The 18913-nt window shown below is 59.5% G+C and overlaps 2 protein-coding genes across 4 annotated transcripts; both read left to right on the forward strand.

Annotated features, from left to right (window-relative positions):
• The first annotated feature begins 22 nt into the window (after positions 1 to 22).
• On the forward strand, positions 23 to 14989 carry NDOR1 (NADPH dependent diflavin oxidoreductase 1). Of its 3 annotated transcripts, XR_014574481.1 has the most exons (16): positions 52 to 228; positions 789 to 923; positions 1384 to 1461; positions 1820 to 1917; positions 2577 to 2675; positions 3160 to 3261; positions 3754 to 3960; positions 4325 to 4446; positions 6325 to 6545; positions 6921 to 7028; positions 7655 to 7769; positions 8695 to 8841; positions 9426 to 9544; positions 10820 to 10975; positions 11405 to 11747; positions 12177 to 12271. XR_014574481.1 is itself a non-coding variant. In XM_083807606.1 (15 exons), exons 2-15 carry the CDS (start codon positions 789 to 791, stop codon positions 14924 to 14926), a joined length of 1791 nt encoding a protein of 596 aa, XP_083663732.1. In that variant the 5' UTR covers positions 23 to 45; the 3' UTR covers positions 14927 to 14989. The 3 variants fall into 3 exon arrangements, 2 of the variants coding, with proteins under 2 accessions (XP_083663732.1, XP_083663733.1); XM_083807606.1 differs by lacking the exons at positions 52 to 228; positions 10820 to 10975; positions 11405 to 11747 and adding exons at positions 23 to 45; positions 14782 to 14989; XM_083807607.1 differs by lacking the exons at positions 10820 to 10975; positions 11405 to 11747 and adding an exon at positions 14782 to 14989 and having other exon boundaries at positions 76 to 228.
• A 1555-nt stretch (positions 14990 to 16544) lies between these two features.
• On the forward strand, positions 16545 to 18669 carry LOC310884975 (ring finger protein-like). The gene has a single exon (XM_083807625.1). The coding sequence runs from the start codon at positions 17299 to 17301 to the stop codon at positions 18268 to 18270; it is 972 nt and encodes a 323-aa protein (XP_083663751.1). The 5' UTR covers positions 16545 to 17298; the 3' UTR covers positions 18271 to 18669.
• Positions 18670 to 18913: the final 244 nt, after the last annotated feature.

Here is an 18913-nt window from a genome sequence, read left to right on the forward strand (position 1 = left end):
AGCTGCGGCGGCGCCGCGCGATGACGGCGGCGGAAGCGGCGGGCGGTGGGGCCGCGGCCGGGCCCGGGGTGGCGCCGGGGCTCCGCGGGGCTCCGCGGGCAGGGCCGGGGGGTCGGGCCGCGACGAGGCTTCCCTGCGCGGGGCCGGGTTCGCCAGGGGGCGATTGCTCGGGGCCCGCGCGGGTGGCAGCGCCCCCGTCCTGCCGCGGGGCTTCGGGCGCAGCTGGCGGTGGGTCGGGGTGCTCGCGGCACCCGGGGGGGGCCGTGCTGCCATCGGCAGCGGGGCACGGCTGGTGCCGGGGGGGTGCTGAGCGCAGGGCTGAGGGCGGTTAGAAGGAGCCTGAGCGCGATTCGGTGTCCCCGGACCCTGCCTTTAGTCTCGGTGGCGGGGCGGGGAGCGCAGCAGAGCCCGTGGTGCTGCGGGGAACGGGGCCAAACGGGTGTCAGTCGCTCAGCGCTGCCCCGGCTGGAATCAGCGTCATTGAACCGCTTGGGTTGGAAGGGACCTTAAAGGTCGGCTGGTTCCAACCGCCTGCCGTGGGCAGGGGTGCCACCCGCTAGATCAGGTTGGAAGGAGAGCCCAGGTGCCTTGAATCGTGCCACTGGCACCAAGCTGTTCAGCTGTCCCCCTGCTTGCTGCTTGCAGCGTCGAGCCCTCAAATCTCACCTGAACCCAGAGCTGCCAGCGCTCCTTTGAAGCCTGCGTAGGGTGTTGGTGTGACGCCCAGCCCCGAGCAGGTCCGACTCTGCCTTGGCTCCTGGTGATTTCTCTGGTTTTGTCTCTTGCAGATGGCAGAGCGGAGACTCCTCGTTCTTTATGGCAGCCAAACTGGGACAGCTCAAGATACAGCTGAGAGAATAGGCAGAGAAGCCAAGCGCCGGCACTTCCAGTGCCGAGTGGAGGCACTGGACAGCTATGACGTGGTGAGTGGCCATGTGGAGGGCTGCTCCGGGCAGTTCTGGTCTTGCTTCATCTCCAGCAAACCCATTTCTGGGGCTCAGGCATCCTCCACCCGTGCTGTGACCTCCTGTGTTTCACCACATCCCAGCTCTTTACCCTTCCTGAGGGCAGCTTATGCCTAATTCAGCTGAAAATGTGAAAACTGAGCAATGACTCTTGGGATAGAGGCAGTGTTAGCTGGCAGATGATCAGCCATGTCCTGTGTTCCTGCAAGGCAGGGAGCACCAAGGAGCTGATGCTGGGGGCAGCAGATGCTGCAGTGCCTGTAGAGGAGGCTGTGTCAGACAGGGTTGTGAGTTCTAAGCTAAATGGGATCTGGCCTCAAGCTCGATGCAGTGGTAGCAGCTGGGTCCAGACAGCTGGGGCATACCTTTGTAGGCTGCTGGCCTGAAGGTGCTTTCTCATGCTTGTTTGTGCCTGCAGGCGAACCTCATCAATGAGCTGTTGGTGGTATTTGTGTGTGCAACCACTGGCCAGGGTGACCCACCTGACAACATGAAGGTAGGACCTGTTCTGTGCATATGGCTTTTATGTACCCGGCCTGTGACCTGATTTATCCCTTGGAGCAACTTGAGTGGTGGATTTTTGTTTGGTTTTTTTTGGAAGGGGGTGTTTTGGGGCAGCACGTGTCATCCTGCAGGATGGTGTGAAATGGATGTTTGCTCACTCAGATCAGCCTTTTGGGGCTTGTCTTCAGTGGTAGTCCCCTACTGCCAATCTTGTATGGGGCTGAGAAACTTCTGCTGTTACTGATGGGGCATGAGCTGCTGAGATTTCAGCAGGGTGTGCGAGGGGGGAGCCAGCAGCCAGGGTAGGCATCCATGCACAGCAACGTGACTCCTGCCCCTGTCCTTCGTAGGTGTTCTGGAGGTTTCTGTTCCGGAAGAACCTGCCACCCTCTTCCCTCTGCCAAATGGACTACGCCGTGCTGGGCCTTGGTGATTCCTCCTATCCCAAGTAAGTAGCTCCGGTGCTCCTTGTGGCTCGGATGAGACGGTGGTTGGGGAATTGAGGGGGCAAACAGAGGCAGAACGTGGCTCTAGAGCAGCAGCTCGGACAAAACGTAATTCCTACCAGCCTTCAAAATCCTTGCCCTACTAGCCCGATGTGCCTCCTAACCCCCAAGAACTGGGCTTCTGCCCATTTCTTTCCTCCTGGCCTTCTCAAGCAGATGCTTTGCAGCGTCTCAGACGTTGTCTCCCAGTCAATTTTTACAGACATGCTCTTTTCTGAATTACAGGAAAGCCTACACCACAGAAATGTCAGTGGACAAGGCTAACAGGAGGCATCAAACATAATTTTAGGTGGCAGCCAGCCCTACTGATCTCAGTTCTCTCCCAGAAGGTTGTTCCCATGTCCCCAGCAGAGCTGCAGTGGGACAGGAGGGGAGTCTCTTTGAGTCCCTGGGCTGGGCACATCTCGTGTGGCCCTGAGAGTGGTAACAGCAGCTTCTCTGAGCTGTCCCACAGCAGAGCTATGGGCTGGGCATGGGTGTGTGTGCTGGGTCGGGCTGGACCTGCCCCTGTGCTGCTCTGGTAGCCCCAGCAGCGTGTGCTGGCTTGTGTGTCCTGTTGGAGGAGCCCTGCCCTCCACGGCTGTGATTATTCTCTGCCTAGGTTTAATTTTGTTGCCAAGAAGCTGCACAAACGGGTACTACAGCTTGGGGGCAATCCCCTGCTGCCAGTGGCACTGGGAGACGACCAGCATGACTTGGGGTAAGTGCCTGGTGGAGGGGTGGCAGGAGGGGAGGCCCTGAATTGCACTACGATTTTGTCCTTGGGCTGATGGCAGGGCTGCGTATGCTCTACTCCTGCACTCCAGATGTGGCCAGTGGCCTCTTCCTGCCCTGTGTGAGCATGGTGGTCTCCGCTCAGACCTCTCCTGTGCCAGGGCTGGGTTGATTTGCTTCACTGGGATGTTCTGCGACCCCCAGCACGTGCCAAGGTCTTGCAGAACTGCAAGAAGTAACCGGCTGTGCTGCAAAAGGACAACAGAGGTGGTGTCCCAGGGCCGGCCCAGCATCGTCCAGGTGCAGAGGCAGCATCAGGCCCACCAAGACAGCAAAACCACAGTTGTTCGTGGCACTGCAGCATCCCTCTGCAGTGGCAGCAGTGCACTCTGCTGGTGTAGCATCTCTGGAGCCTGAAAGGATGGTGACAGAGTCACAGCTCTGCTGCAGTCTGAATCTCCCCCTTGCAGGCCAGATGCAGTGATTGATCCTTGGCTCCTGGCCTTATGGGACAAGATCCTCGCCTTGTATCCTCTCCCTCCTGGCCTTGAGATTATCAGTCCTGATGTACGGTAAGTGCAGAGGGCTGCTGGGACTGGCTGGCACGAAATGGCTTCTATGGCTGTTCTCTGGGGTGGACACATGCCCTGCTTTGATCAGGAAGTCTCCCTGCACAGCTCCCAGTGTCCCAAGCATTCCTTGTACTTGGGCCGTGGGTGGTCTCTTCTCCCACTAGATGGGATGTCCTCTTGTCCCCTGGCTGTGCATATTGGCTTATCAGCTGCCCTGGCAGGGTTCTGCCCATTTCACTGTCCCAATGCCCTTCTGCCCTTGGCTGGCCAGCCTTGCTTCGCTTGCTCCGCCACCTTTGGGATCTCCTCCTGGCAGACTGGCTGCGTTGTGATCCCTTTTCACAAACCAGCTCCAAGGTACAGGAACAAAGGGTGTTGAATATTTTGAGAGACGTCAGGGCCTCTCCCTACCTCCAGCTTCTATAGCTAAGGTAACAGAAAAGCTGTGACGTGGAGGTAACTGCACTGACTGCATTGCTCTCGTTCCCACAGCCTGCCCCCAAAATACACCCTGCACTACCTGGCTGAGGACTCCATGCACCCTGATGGTGGCCTGCTCCAGCCGACAGCACCCAGGGCTGTTCCCTCTGAGCTACATCCCTTTGCTGCCCGGATGGTGTCCAACCAGCGTGTCACGGCAGAATCCCATTTCCAGGATGTCCGGCTCATTGAGTTCGATATTGCGGGATCAGGGATCACGTGAGCATTGTTCTGACTCCCCCAAACTTTTCTGTGCAGGATCAGGTGTCCCATAACCTTTCTTTTTCTTCCTCTCCCCTTCTTCAGTAACACCTGAGACTGCAGCTTGTTTCCCACAAGTGTGGTCCTGGCTGTACTGTACCATTCCATGACAAAGTCAGGGTGTGGAGGGATGTGTGGCAGTGTGGGTTCTGCTCGTGGACCAGCTCTTTGCCTTGTCAGGTTAGGGAGCACGATGTTAGCGGCACTGAGAATTTGGCTGAGTTGTGGCCTCTCCCCTGGTGTGGGTGCTGGTTGGGGTTGTGGTGCTGTGCCTGCAGGCCTGCCCCTTAGCTGTGCTCAGCAGGTCCTGCTGCATCTGCAGGTTCAGCGCAGGAGACGTGGTGATGATCCAGCCTCAGAACTGCCCCGAAGACGTGCAGCAGTTCTGCCAGCTCCTGCGCCTGGATCCAGACAGAAGCTTCTTGCTGAAGCCCACGGAGCCTGGTAGGTCCTGCTGGCTGCTCCTTTCCCTCTCTGCTGGGACAGGGCAGCCCACTGAGCCTGGAGCTCTGCTTTTCCTTTGCTTCAGACCCAGTAAATAGGGAGCTGGGAGTGGCTGATGGGTACAGGACATCTGCCTGCCTTGCAGTGCTGGGGCTCTCCTTCCCTCCCAGCTCTCCGTGCATGGGGTTCCCATATTAGGGCTAACGTAGAGAGGGGCCCAGTGGTGCCCGGGCTGCACCCGTGCATTTTGTCTTTGCCAGCCCAGAGTGTGAAGGATCCTACACGCTCCCCAGCCCAAGACCCAAATCAGATTGCTCGCAGTTCTGCCCCCATCCATCTCTGATTCCTTGCTGGGGTGTGCAGGTCCCCCTGCTTTGCCTGCACCCCAGGATCCTAATGCAGATGCTTCAGCAGCCATAGATTGGCACCAACAACCAGAAAGAATCCCTGCAGGCAACAGCCCCTTGCCAGGCACTGACGTGGCTCTGCAGTCTGCATGGCACTGGGAGAGTTTTCTTTTCTCTCCTTTTCTGTTCTCTCTCTGGAGTGCCCAGCTCCTCCCTGGGCAGAGCACAGTCCACACTGACAGCGAAACAGGATCCCCCAGAGATCACAAGGAATTGAAGATGACAGGAAGTAACTTTGAGATCTCCTGGAAAACTCACCCCAAGACCTTCCTGTGCCTCAGGCCTTTATGAGGCTCTGACCTGTGCTTTCATTTGTTCCCTTCTTTCCTGATTGCCTCTGGGAGTGAAGGAACACAGACATCTTCAGCATCACACTCTTTTTGCCCATACAGGGAGAGCACATGAATCCTTTGATATCCTCCTCTACAACCTTCCTGGTGTGGTCTTCTCCAGGAAAGGAGAAGTTGTGGACCTTTCAAAGGATGCAGAGCCGTTGCCAGCCCCTCTGCTTGCTGCCAGCTGAAGCTAGACAGTGCTGTGAGGACCCTCTGATGGGCTTCTGTGGCCCAGGAAGTGTCCAAGCCACTGTGATAGGGAAGAGCTGCTCTGTCTCCAGGTTGCCACAGCTCCATCCCCACCATCTCTGAGTACTCTTGTTCCCGATCTGTCCCAGCATCGATCCCTGGCATTTCAGTCCACCTGCAGGGATCTGCCTCTCATGAAGATCCTGACTCATGCACCTGCAGATCAGCGTGTGAGCATCCCCATCCTTTCAGGAATCTGTCAAGCTGTAAAACACATTGCTGTCAGTTTGGCTTGATTGATCAGATGTCGGATTTTGCAGAGCAATTCTGTGGTCCTTTTTTAGGTAGCAGTGGTCAGGACTATTTTCATCCTTCCTTTCACCCCACCTGCTGCTGCACAAGAGGATGTTCTCAGCACCCACAGAGGTTACAGCAGGCACCTGCTGTTTAGCCAGTAACTGCTCTATCGAGACCATATTTCCTGTCTTCCCCCCTCCATCTCTTTGACTGTCCCTCAGCGCTGGGATTTTGGCCTGCCAGGCAAACCCAAGAGAAATTCAGGCTGCTCCTCACACCTTTGGGAGGGAACGAGGAGACAAGGACAGGCCCAGCACATAGAATACTGCTGTTTATTTCCACTGTGGTGTGTGGGCAAGGTGGGATGCGTACGCGTAGGGCCGTGTCCAAAAACACCTAAAAAAAATTAAGGGAATGCTCAGCATCACTGACTTTCTCTGTTGCAAGCCTGTGTGCTTGCAAAGCAAGTTAAGGAGAGCAGGAGGGAGTGGGAGCATGTCAGGGGGAGCAGCAAAGGTGGTGGCTAAAGCCAGCTCCGCTAGCACCTTCGTGTAGTGTGTGGATGCCCCCAGGCAGCAGGGCTGCCCTTGTTTGGATGTCTGGGGAGTGCCAGAGCTAGCCCTGAGCTCGCCCTCGTGCCTCGCTTGCAGGCACAGCCCTCCCTGCCCTCTTGCCGCAGCCCTGCACCATCCGGCACCTGGTCACCCACTACCTGGACATCTCCTGCGTGCCGCGGCGCTCCTTCTTCGAGCTCTTGTCCTACTTCTCAACGAATGAGCTGGAGCGGGAGAAGCTGCAGGAGTTCAGCTCTGCGCAGGGCCAGGAGGAGCTGTACAGCTACTGCAACCGGCCCCGCAGGACCACTCTTGAGGTACGCCTGGCGAGTACAGCAGGCCCGTCCATGAGGGCTGTGCCATTGCATAAAGCACCCAAGGCAGAGGAGGCAGTTGATGGAAGGGAAATTTCTTGACTTTCTTGAGGAATTTAATTTACTTTACCCATTTTCTGAAGTGTCCTTGGATTAAGCAGGCTGAGACCTGCTCCAAATTCTCAAGGCTCTCTTGGTTTCTGTGCCGCAGCCTGGGGATGAGGGCAGGGCAGTGGGACAGGGAGATTGGTGCTCAGAAATACCTAGTGTGATGCCTTCAGCCAAGGGCAGTGTGGGACAGCATTATGGGACAGCTTCTGCTGCCCCCAAAAAGCAGACATGGGGTGCACCAGGTCTCACCTCTCTGTGGCTTTACAGGCCCTTTGGGATTTCCCTCACACGACATCTGCCGTTCCCCCCGAATACCTGCTGGACCTCATCCCTCGCATCAGACCCCGTGCCTTCTCCATCGCCTCCTCTATGCTGGTAAGAGCTCAGCCCTTCTTGGCCTTATGTTGGGCTCTGAGCTGAGCGCCAGGGCACTGCTGGTGCTGTGCACACCGCAGACCTTCAACGTGTAGTCCCCGACCCTGTGAGCACCCACAGCCCACCCAAGACCCTTCTGCAGATGAGGGCATCCTCCTGCAGCCCTGCAAGCGCTAGGGCTGGCGCAGTGCAGAGCTGTGCTGTGCGGGTCACAGGGAGCTGTGGGATGTGGTGCCACGGAGGCTGGGACGCGCCCGGCTGCGGGAAAGGGGTAATGCTGCTCCTGCTGCTGCCGGGAGGTGGCGGTGGGACCTGGCCTCGGGGCCTGGCAGACGTCAGCCCAAGCACTGGTGGCATGGACCGGGGTTGGACTGTCTCTGTCACTGTTGCCAGCTACACAGAGCATTGTCGTGGCAGTGCTGCTCTGGGAAAACCTTCCCTAGCTGAGAAGGTTTTGGGCAAGGATTGCTCTGTTCTGTGCCCAAATGGCTGTTTCAGGCTGGGATGAGCGTTGCAGATGCCCTGGCAGGAGCTGGGCACGGACTCTGTCCCTGGAGGAGGCGTTGGGTGCTTCCTGCAGAGCTGTGCCAGGCATCTTGATTCTCATGGCTTCTGTCTGCACACAGGCTCACCCCGACCGGATCCAGATCCTCGTGGCAGTAGTGCGGTACAAGACGCGGCTCAGCAAACCCCGCCGTGGTCTCTGCTCTACCTGGTTGGCTTCCCTCAACCCAGAGCAAGGTAACTTTACTTGGACGACATGAGGACCTTGGGTGCTCACCACAAAGCACAGTGGTCATCCCATGGGACTGTGGTGGTGTGTGCTGGCCACGTGCTGGAATTGTCTCGACCTTTGGTGGAACACCACTGCCAGGAGAACAGGCTGAATGCGTGGTAGCTGCCCTTCTTTGCTGCTCCCATCCTCTCAGAGCATGGTGTGCTCCCCTAGCTTGCCCTGAGCACTGTGAGCTCCTCATTTTCTCTGTCATTCAACCCTCCTGCTCCCAGTGCCAACATGCCCCACTGTCCCCACAGGGGGCTGCTCCTGGCATCCTGGAGCTCATATTCCTCTGACTGCTGGACATCTCCAGCCTCATTACATCAGCTCTTGGAAGGATTGTCCTTCGTATGAGCATAGCCATCCTGTCCTGCGAGGCTTGTGTGTGCTGCTCTTCTGCTGTAACCACAAAACCTCTCCAGCTGGGTCCCCATGCAACTGTGACAAGCTTACAAGTTCTCCTTGCTGCAGGATGGTGGGGGATTGCTCTGACTCCAGGACAGGATGGGGATCTTCACACTTCTCCTTTGGCTCCTAGAGGAGGCAGGCCTTGCCCTCCTTTACAGGGCAGCCAGGTAGAGATTTCCACTGCTGTCTTTATCCAGGCACCAGGTGTGAGGAGGAGGCTGTCCCACTGCCCTTGTGCTGGGGGCTTCTTGCCTTGTTCTGGGGCTGGCTCAAGTCCTTGCAGATACAGTCCTGAGACAGCTGAAGGGCTTTTCACACACACACACACATACACGCTGTGCTTTTGGCACCACGATGCTGGGTGGTGGTCAGCCAGGCACGGGATGGATCTCTGGAGCACTGTGGAAGGGCTGGATGCTGGGTCCGGTGTTGTGGGTGCAGAGGTGTGGAGTGATGCTAGTCTGTCTGTCTGTTTGGCAGGTGAAGTCCGAGTCCCTCTTTGGGTGAAGAAAGGAGGAATGAAGTTCCCAGCTGACCCTGACACCCCTGTGATCATGATTGGCCCTGGCACAGGGGTGGCACCTTTCAGAGCAGCAATACAGGAGCGGGTGGCACAAGGATGGAAAGGTGAGGGGCGGTCACTAGAGGGACTCAGGGTGCCCCTTGCTGCAGGCAGGTCTGTGTTCAGCACAGGGGAAGGAAGGACTGGGGGCTCTGGAGGGTTTGGACAGGCCCCAGCGTTGCTGTGGTTGGGTGGAAGCAAGCTGGGCTCTGGGGGAGCTCAGCACCAGAGCTTGGTGTGTGCAGCCTGTGTGATTATTCACAGGCTGTGCTGCCAGGCTGCCCCGTGGGGCAGGGCAGGGCTCTGCGGCGGCTCACTGTCATCTCCCTGTGAGTGGAGTTGGGTTGCTGAGTTCGTCTTCTGCTTTGCAAGGAGCTGTGCCTCTGTCCTTGTTCCATCCTCATTGCCCTGGCTCAGCTGTGGGTCTCCACAGGAAGCTGCAAAGGGGCTGGTGGAGGGAAACAGCACCTGGGGCTCTCCCTGCCCTACCTGCCCCGCACCTCCTGCGTTCCCAGCACACGGGGACCTCTGGTTGCCACAGGTCACCCGCAGTCAGGCTCACACAACTCCTGAGTTTTGTGGGTGCCAATTGCCCCCAGCCATTGCAGGGTGTTTGTTCCACGCAGCCCTCATGGTCTGCTCTCTGCAGGGAACTGCTTGTTCTTTGGCTGCCGCCAGAAATCCAAGGACTTCTACTGCCAGGCAGAGTGGGAAGAGCTGGTGACAAAGGGCTTCCTGACACTCTTCACGGCCTTCTCCAGGGACCAGGTTAGTTCTTGGAGGAGGAGAGAAGCATCTCAGGCAACACTGATGAGGGCCTGCTGGTGTTTCTGGCCCCTATGCCTGTTGGCATGGTCTGTGAAGGGCCTGGTGGGGTGGCACAGTGGTCACCTCGCTCCCCTGCGTCACCTGGGTGCTGGCCAGGATTGCCACTGGCAGCACAGTGCTGCTGCCTGGCTGGGACACGACTGGCTGAGCTGAGCTGGAAAGGTCACTAGGACGGGGCTGGCAAGTGCCGAGCAGATAAGGTGTTAGCCAGCTTTGTTTGGCTGGACCACGTGAGTGATAAAAGGCTCCCAGGCCCCTCAGAGGGGTCACCAGGCAATAACCTTTCTTGGTTGAATGCCACCCTCCCCACTGTGTCGCTCTGATCACTGGCTGAAGCTGAGGAGCTTTGGCCTCCTGCCCTATTTCATGGTACCTCCGTGCCACCTCCCCAGAGCCTCAGCTGCAGAGGCGGAGGCTTCCCAGAGGGAAGAGCACCCTGCTCCTCAGCCCTTCATTCTGCTCCCGAATTTCCCGGGCAGTGTCCTTGGTGGGCAGCTCTTCCTCAGCCCCTCTCTGGGCTGCAGAGTTTTTTTTTTTTTAAGTTGCAGGAGTGGCTTGGCGAGCTGGGACTCTGACTGCGTTGCCCAGTCCCTTGACGGCATCAAAAGCTCAGCCTGGCTTTGAAATAGAGATCTGATAAAAAGGGTCAGTGAGGATTGGTATTCCTGGGTAGCTCAGCTGCACCAGTCCTTTTCTCCTGGCTGTGTGTATGCACTGACGTTAAGCCAGCATCTTTCATCTGGTCACTTGTAAAGCACGAGTTGAATGCTCTGTGAAGGCTTTCCAAGCCTTTGATTAACAGGAGCGGCTCTGCAGAGGTTATTTTGGATGGCTACTCTGACTTTTTACTGATGGCTCACACAGTGGAGGGGAAATGTGCAGCTCCCCAAATCTGGAGAGCAGCCCCAGAGCCTCCTCCTGCCCTCCAGGCTCTGTAGGGACAGGACTGGCTTCAACATGTGCCTCCCAGCCTCTCCGCTTTGCTGACTTCATGGAACAAAGCAGGTTGTCATAAGGGTCTTCTGCCGCGTCCTTGCAGTTTTTTTCACAGGGAGGCGAGTGGCAGCAGAGCCAGGTGGGATGTGCTGCATCAGGACGTTGTGCCCGGAGTCCTAGCAGATGTTAACTTGTCAGAAATGTGTTTTCAAAGAGCCTGGCAGTCTCTTTGAGCTGGGATGCTCCACAGCTGAGAAGGATTTTCCTCTTCTCTCTAAGGTGCCCTCTGCAGTGACCTTCTGTCACAGCACGTCTGCCCTGCAGAGCGGACTGATCCCTGCCTAATGCGCCCGTTGCTAATTCTCAGCAGGATGCCCTGGGGTTGAGCCGAGACGTCGTGACCTGAGTTTGTCACTTGGGTGCTCTGGTTTCCAGGTAGCTTCAGGTCCTTAAATGACCTGCTCAGAGCCCTGGCCTTGCTGGTCGAGCCTCTGTCAGCACTTAGCTGATTAACGTTAATTACGCTGAAGCTGAGCTACTGGCTGGCTGTGTCGGTGTTTGCAACAGGCTTGCTTACCTCCCGCAACTCACACGGCTGGGCTGGGGCTGTGGAGCTGTGCCCAGGGGTGACCTGCCTCCGTGCGGTGGGACTGCTGGGGCCCCGTGGGACCAGCTGGCTGTAGGGTGACAGCCCCGGTGACAGCCAGCGCCGAGGGCTGTGCGGGGCGTTCCCACGCGCACCTCCAGACTGCGGGCAGCGGGAGCCTGGGGTGCAGCAAGAGCCTTGTTGCCCGTGGGGCTGGATGGGAGGTGGGGCGACGCGGGGAGGAGGCTGCGTCTGCAGCTCGCCTCACCCCTTTGCAGAGCCTGGCGTGGTGGGACATGCAGCAGAGGGCCTGGCCTGCATCACAGTGTCACCTTTGTCACGGAGGAGCTGTCTGGGCCGGCAGTGAATTCAAGCACGTTGGCCGTGGAGTTCCTCTTGGGCAGGCGCCAGGGCTGTAGGCAGGACGCTCGAAGTCTTGCGGCTTAACCCTTTGGAAGCTCTGCTCAGCTGGTCTGGACTGTGCCAAACGCCAGCCGTACCCAGTGCCTAAGCGCAGCGGAGGGGCAGGGAGTGGGACCGATGCCATCCCTCCTGGCTTCCTGCCCTTTTGTTCTGTCGCAGTCCTTCAGATGGTGACAGGGCAGGCACCAGCAACCAACGGTACGAGAAAGGGTCTCTGCCCAGCAGCAGCCCTGGCACAAGGGGCCGTGGAGCCTCCTCTGCCCGTGCAGGGAGAGGAGGGAGCCCTCGGGGGGTACCCTGGCTCAGGGCTCTGCACCCTTGGCTGTTCTCCGGAGCTGGCAGCAGGCGGGGAGCAGCCAAGGAGTCTGGGGGCTGTTCGGGGGGGCTCTCCCCACTGAAGCTTCTGCACCCGCCTCCCACTGACCTGCCTGATTGCAGCGGTGTGGGTGTGGGATTCCCCTTCCCTGTGCAAGAGTTGGTCCAACTGCTTTGCCAAGCTCCCGGTGCCCCCCACTCTCCAAAGGGGCTGTACTTCTTTGAGCTCTTGTGAGCAGCCCCTGGGAGAAATCCCAAGGGCCATATGGGTGCTGGGGCTACTGGCAGGCTCAGCGCTGTGTTTCCCTGCAGGAGGAGAAGGTGTACGTTCAGCACCGCATCCAGGAGAACCGAAGGCTGGTGTGGGAGCTGCTGACCAGCAGGAGTGCTCACGTCTACCTGGCTGGGTGAGTGAGGTCTCCCTACAGGGACCAGGGGAATAGGGTCACATATGGTTGCTTCTCCAGCTCCCTGGAGGCTTTTCCACTGCTCAGCCTCCAGAGCAGTGCTTGCACCCCAGCATGTCTTAGGGGCCTACAGTGGCTGCTGCAGAGGGACTGCCTGCATGGTTCCTCCTCCCTTTGCATCCCGCTTGGCAAGCCCTGGGCTGAGAGGGCCATTTCTCACCTACCCTGCACTCCGGTTAGGAGGGGCAGAGCTGGCACCATGGTAAAGCTGCTTCAGCTGACCCCGTGAGCCCGTCCCTGCACCTGCCAGTGCCTGTGGCTGGTGTCACCTCCCAGCAGGGGCTGCCTGGCCTCTGACCCATGGCAAGTCCATGTGTGGGAGAGCCTCTCTTCACATGTCTCTCCTCCAGCGGGGCTTGTTCAAACTGCGCCAAAAAAAACTTGTGCAGGTCCTGCAGCTGCTCGGGTGGGCAGGAGGCTTCTGAAGCAGTAGCTTCTGGGACCTTTGGCACATCCTGGCTGGCTCTTTGCACCCCAGACTGCCTCCCAGGGGCAGGGATGGGCCGCGTTGCACCGTGGCTTGCCTCCTGTGACAGCTCAGCCATTTGCCAGCTGCTGAGCCTGGGCTGGTTGGAAATCTCCAAGTGGTGTCCAAAAACCGGGGGTTGGGAGCATTTGGAGGCAGAGCATGTGCGGCTCTGTTCCTAGCTCTGTGACTCTTTTCCAGGGCAAACCCCTTCACCCACCTGCCCTTGTTGCTGCCTGTATGGCAGGGAGGAGGCTGCTCACCTGCTGCCCGGGGCGAGTGTTGTGAAATGCAATGGGCTCCTTGAGCTGATGAGAGGGAAGTGGTGGTGTTTGTCCTGCAAACCCTGTGACCTAGAAAGCACAGCACAAGCCCTGCTCCTGTGCCTTGCTGTCGACACAAGCAGCAATTGCAGGAGGCTCTTTTCCTGCCTGTCCTCACGAGAGCAGGAACTTCCCGGTGCCTTGCAGAGCGCGACCAGCCTCGCTGCATTCCCGGGAGAAGGAGAATTTTGCTGACTACCCAGGAAGCGTGGGCCAGGCTGCTGGCCACCCCATCACTCCTGTGCTGGCACTGCCGCCTCTCCCATTGTGCCTCCCCGCACCGCAGGGCTTCCTGGGACCCTCACCCCAAAGTGGTGATTCCTACCCACAGACGTGGGGCTCGGGTTTGATGTCCTCCCTCAAGTTGTATGCCTTGGAAAGAGCAGAGCTTGCATATCTCCCACCATTGCAGGATTTTGAGGGGGCCATGAAGATGGGTGCTGGTGTTTTGGACGTCAGGGTTTTTCTGAGACCTACCTCCATGGCCAGTCATTGTCCCATGGTCCGTCCCTGGCACAGGGGTGGCTCTCAGCCCCGGCCAGGCAGCTGGGAGCCAGGGCTATATCTTCTCACTAACTGTGCCTTGCTTATCTAGCCCAGGGGCCAACATGTTGAGAGTCTCTTGCTTCTGCAGGAGATAGATATTTGACATGTTTTCCATCACAGACACGGCTACATTATCTTGCACTTGCATATCAATGCCTGACTCAGAAATAATACAACTCTTCCAAAAACAGAAGACCTCCTTTCTGTGTATTTTGGGACATTAATCAACTTCAAATGCAAATCAAAATTCTGCCTCGTTCTTTAGAAACAGTGAGGGCAGTGCCAGATGCTCATGCCAATTGGAGCTGTCTGGGAATTTTTTTTTTATTAGATGTTTTTAGTAGCACAGTTCATCAAATGAAACTCTCCAGGAAAAAGTCTGAATTTCTTATTTCCCATAAGAAATAATTGCACTTGGAAACGTTGAATCCTCTTTGAGTATTTTTTACACAGGAGCTCATGTTTACTTCACCATTTCTCTTACTTTGAGGTTAGAACTGACTTTCATTACAATTGTCACCATCAAAACAATCATTTTAGATTTATTGCAAGGAGACAGTGGGTGGACTGAAGTGGCTGTGTTCAGTCTCCTCTGCAGCAGTCATCCTGCCCAGCTCACAATCAGACACGTTTTGCATTGAGTGTCTCCCCTGAGATGAAAGGATCATTTCCTGACCTCGTGCTAATAAATTATAACTCATGCCTGTTCCCTGTGCCCCTCTAATGATGCTGATGGGAAATGAAATGGTACAGGGTCCAGAGCTGAGGGCACTCAGCTGTGATGCTCCTCAGCCAGGGACTAGGTACCGAGGCCACATCCTTGCTTGCGAGTGCCAGTGCTTAAAAGCCCTGCATGGATAACGGCGCCGCTTTCTAGGGAGCGGTACCAGCTGCCTCCTGAAGCCTGTCATTTATTCTGTGCCAGGGAGCCCGTGTTGCAGGGTGAGGCAGGTTCCCACCAGCCCAGCTCAGTGTCAGCCCATGTGGCCAGGCTTGTGCTGGGGGCCAGTGGGGCCAGCTGCGGGGACTTGCTGCCTCACTGGAGCACAGGGAATGTGGATGTGCCCTGGGTTTTCCTGCTTGCCCTCCATCACATCACCTGCTCTCTCTTCCAGGAATGCCAAGCAGATGCCAGCGGCGGTGGCTGAAGCCTTGCAGTCAGTGTTGCAGCTGGAAGGTGGCCTGTCGCCCTCCGAAGCAGAGAAGTATTTAACAGCCCTGGAACAGACCCAGCGCTTCCAGTCTGAAACCTGGTCGTAAGCCTGGCTCCCTGCCTCCCCCTTCCCTGTGAGCTGTGTCTGAATAAAGGAACCAGCAAAATGATCTGCCTCTGGCATCATCCTTGGGCTGAGGTTCTCCCACCCAGGGCAGAGGTCTGGCGGAGGGGTTGGATTTACCCAACCTGCCCTTCCCCAATGGCAGCAGGGCCACAGCGGGCAGGGGGATCCCTCTCCTGGGGGTGTGGGTGAAGCCTGACTCCCCGTGTCTGCTCCCTGCTGGGGCAGAGGTGAGAGCTCTCTGTGCTGGGATGCTGCTGGCTGGCTCCTGTGGGGGTCCGAGCTGCTGTCCTGGGACTTCCAGCTCCCAGGGCCCCCCGTGCTGGATGAGCAGCACCCGCGGGCATTGCTAGAGCTACGGCTTTGGGGTGGCCGTTGTTTGTGGTAGGACCTAAAGGAAGTGAGCTGTTGCATGGGAGTCTCCCCACCCAGCATTAGTCAGCAGCAGCAGCCTTGCTGTAGGAGGCTGCCTTGACAGACCTGTTCCCCCTGTCTCTGGTAGCCAAGGCCAGTGGGGACAGGCACAGGAGGAAGCTTCCATCCCTCTGTCTCTGCTGCTGGTTCGTCTTCCTGAGCCTGCTCAACACTGAGGCCTGAGCTCCTGGAGCACCAGTGGTGGTTTCCATTGAGTTTTCCCATTCCTTGAGCTGCTGCTTTGCTGGACCCATCCTCTGCCCCAGCCTAGGAGCTGCCTCCAGCCAGAGCCAAGCGAGCTGGCAGCCCCCAGCCCTTTCCCTGGCATCCCTGGTGCTGCCAGCCCTGCTCCTGCCCCGCTGGGACCAGTGCCACCACCTTCCTAGCCCAGTTCAGCGAACTCCATGCTACAGTGTAAATAGCAATTAGGGTCCAGGCCGTGAGTCAGGGACGGTCCCTGGGAGTGGGCTGGGACAGGAAGGGACAGGGCTGCCACACCGTGCCAGTGACCCAGCCACCGTCCCACACTGCAGATCACCAGGGTCCTGTGTGGGTGAGCGGTGCTCCAGGGCATTGCTCGAGCTGCAGATCCGCTCTGCCCCGCAGCAGTGAGAGAAAACGGGACGTTTCTGGGGTCTCCCCACCCTGCAGTGGTACCTGTGCTGCCTTGCTGAGAGCAGCTGCCAGGGCAGAGCTGGGCGTCCCCAAAGAGCCAGCAGGGAGCTGCTGCATGTCAGCATCCCCCCCTGTGTGGGGCACTGTCTGGGCTGCGCTCACCCCTCCAGTGGCTGCAAGCCACTATCGCCATCAGGCTGTAGGGGACACAGCGTGGAGAAGTGTCCCAGTGCAGGGACCAGCCGGGGGGACAGGGATGAGCTGGGCTCTCCCAGTGGCAAAAACCACCCAGACCATCCGCAGGCAGCGAGGGGTGGCGGGGACACAGCACAGGGGGGCAGAAACGAGGGCGGTCACATGGAGGGAGAGCGGTGTGGGGTGTGCACCAGTGTGCTGGGGCAGCGCTGGGCCCATACTGGTGTGCTGTACTGGGGCTGTGCTGGAGACTGCTGGGACATCAGTGGGGGCAGTGCTGGAGCAGTGCTGGGCTCATACTGGTGGGCAGTGCTGGGGCAGTGCTGGGGCTGTGCTGGGGGTCTATACTGGGTCTATACTGGTGTGCCATAGTGGGGGCAAGGCTGGGCCTATACTGGTGGGCTGTACTGGGACCTCAGCTGGGGGCAGTACTGGGGCAGTGCTGGGCCCGTGCTGGCGGGCAGTGCTGGGGCTGAGCTGCGGGCGGCCCTGGAGCAGCACCGTGCCCTTGTCCCTGCGGTTGCGGGGTGCCTTGGCCCCAGGGCTCCGCTCCATGTTGGCTCCCGGGGTGCGGAGCGTGCGGGGCGAGGGGAAGAGGCGGCCGCGGGCCCAGCTCCTCCCCGGCTCCCACGGGAGCTGATTGGCGCGGCCATGGCCGCCTGCCCCGGGCTGCCTCCATTTGAGCCGCTTCCAGAAGCTGACAAACCAGCCTGGTGAGAGCTGGGCCAGCCCCGGCCCCGCACGGCTGCGGCCCTCGCCGGAGCACCTCGCATCGCCCGGCTCCTTGTCTTCCTCCGGACTGCGGTGGGTCAGTACTGCCTTGGCACTGGGGAGGAGGAGGAAGCGGTTGCCGGACGCTCCTGGCGATGCCCCTTTTGGGGTGGTCTGGTTCTGGGGGCGATGGGGATGCACCGCGTTTCGGGGGCTCCTGACCCCTCGGCCTGGCAGGTGGCCCCAGGCCATGATGGAGGGATGACGGGACCCCACGCTGCTGCTGCCGCCCTTAAACCCTCCTGGCAGTGGAGCTGAAGGGCACCGCCGGCCCTGGAGCAGCACCGGTGTCCCACACCCGGCCCCAAGGGGACTCGGTGGGTGGTGGGTGAGGGGGGCGGCTGCCCCACGGCTGCCCCCATGGAGCTGGTGGTGGGTGAGGAGCTGGGGCCTGGCTCCCGGCCCATGCAGGCAGCCGGCGGGGAGGGCCAGGCTGGGCGGCGGGGCGAGAGCGAGCCTGAGGGGCCGGGGGGCCCCACGGAGCTGCCCCCGCTCTGCGGAGAGGCACCCGCTGCGGCCTGGGGCAGCTGGAGCCCGGCAGTGGCAGAGGACACGATAGAGCCACTGCTGAACGGGTGCCACAAGCCACCCACCCACGGTGCAGTCCTGACGGAGGGGCAGGACCCCCCCACCGCCACCATCCCCATCCTGCCCCACGAGGAGACCCCGGTGCCCCCGGAGGGGTCTCCCAGCCTGGGAAGTGCCTCCAGCTCCATCCTGAGCCTCTCTGCCGAGGATGGGGAGACATCTAGCAGCGAGACGACGGTGCCAGAGCCGTGCCACACGCCGGTGGGCGGCGAGGACGAGTGCCCCATCTGCACGGAGCCCTACGACGACCAGCGGCACAAACCAGCCCTGCTCAACTGCAACCACGGGCTGTGCCGTGCCTGTCTGCGTGCCATCATGGACACAGCTGCCAGCGCTGAGTTCGGCCGCGTGCGCTGCCCCATCTGCCGCCAGAAGACCCCCATGCTGGAGTGGGAGATCTGCAAGCTGCAGGAGGAGCTGCTGCTGCTGCACGCCCAGCCCAGCCCCACCTCCGCCCTGGCAGCTCCCCGGCCCCCTGTGCTGCCGCCCCGGCGCCCGGGCCTCACCGGTGCCCTCGAGCATCACTTCCAGGTGCGCTTCCACACCAGCCGCATGTTCGGGTGCCTGCCCTGTGTGCGCTACCCGCCCTGCCTCATCCGCGGGCTGGGGCGGCTGGAGCGCCGCTGCCGCTGCTGCTACCTCCTGCTGCTGGCCCTGCTGCTGGTGGCCGAGCTGTTCAGCCTGCTCCTCATCTTCCTCCCCATCGTCCTGATGGTGCTGCTCTTCCTCATCCTCGATAAATAGTGCTGGGTTTGTGCCCCCGGATGCTCTGCAGTGCAGGGTAGAGATGCCAGCTTGGGACTGAGCCTGGGAAGCCGGGGAGCCCTGGCGCTGCCGGTGAGCCCTGAGCAGGTGAGGCAGTGCAGGAGCTGGGGCAGTGCCCGAGGGAGGCAAGGCTGGAGCTGAGCATCGCCTATGTCCCATGGGGCACCGCGTGTCACCGTGCCATGGCCCCAAAGGGATGGATAGGGCAGGAGCAGGGTTCTGCCTGCCCGCGCTGGGGGCACATCCCTGGGGCTGGGAGCCGGAGGAGCTCTGGTGGTGGAGCAGGACTGAGCTGTGGGAATCTGCTGCCCACTCCCAAGACAGATGGAATGGGGTTTTCCCCGGCATGGACTGAAAATACAAATTGCATTTGTACCACGGCAGTGTCCGTCTGAGTTTGGTGTCTGGCAGGGCAGCATGATGCTGCACTGGCTGGGGATGAGGACAGCGGGGGGTGCTGAGCGTGTCCCTGGGGCCAGCCCTGCCATGCATCACCCCATGGAGGAACGCCAAGGCAGGCACTGCATCCATCACACCTCATGGCCAAGCAATGGCTTGAGGAGGGGACGGGGACTGCCAGTGGTCCCCGGCCCCCTGGAAGAGGACGCCTGCCCCCCCCACC

The sequence above is a fragment of the Anser anser genome, assembly GCF_964211835.1.
Source record: "Anser anser genome assembly, chromosome: 21".
Taxonomy (NCBI): domain Eukaryota; kingdom Metazoa; phylum Chordata; class Aves; order Anseriformes; family Anatidae; genus Anser; species Anser anser.

Excerpts from the sequence above, each read along its gene's own strand:
- NDOR1 (XM_083807606.1), top strand. The coding sequence starts at position 789 with ATGGCAGAGCGGAGACTCCTCGTTCTTTATGGCAGCCAAACTGGGACA. Across the intron at positions 1,918-2,576 it reads GGTGATTCCTCCTATCCCAA|GTTTAATTTTGTTGCCAAGA; the intron begins GTAAGTAGCTCC and ends TTCTCTGCCTAG. Across the intron at positions 3,961-4,324 it reads ATTGCGGGATCAGGGATCAC|GTTCAGCGCAGGAGACGTGG; the intron begins GTGAGCATTGTT and ends CTGCATCTGCAG.
- LOC310884975 (XM_083807625.1), top strand. The coding sequence starts at position 17,299 with ATGGAGCTGGTGGTGGGTGAGGAGCTGGGGCCTGGCTCCCGGCCCATG.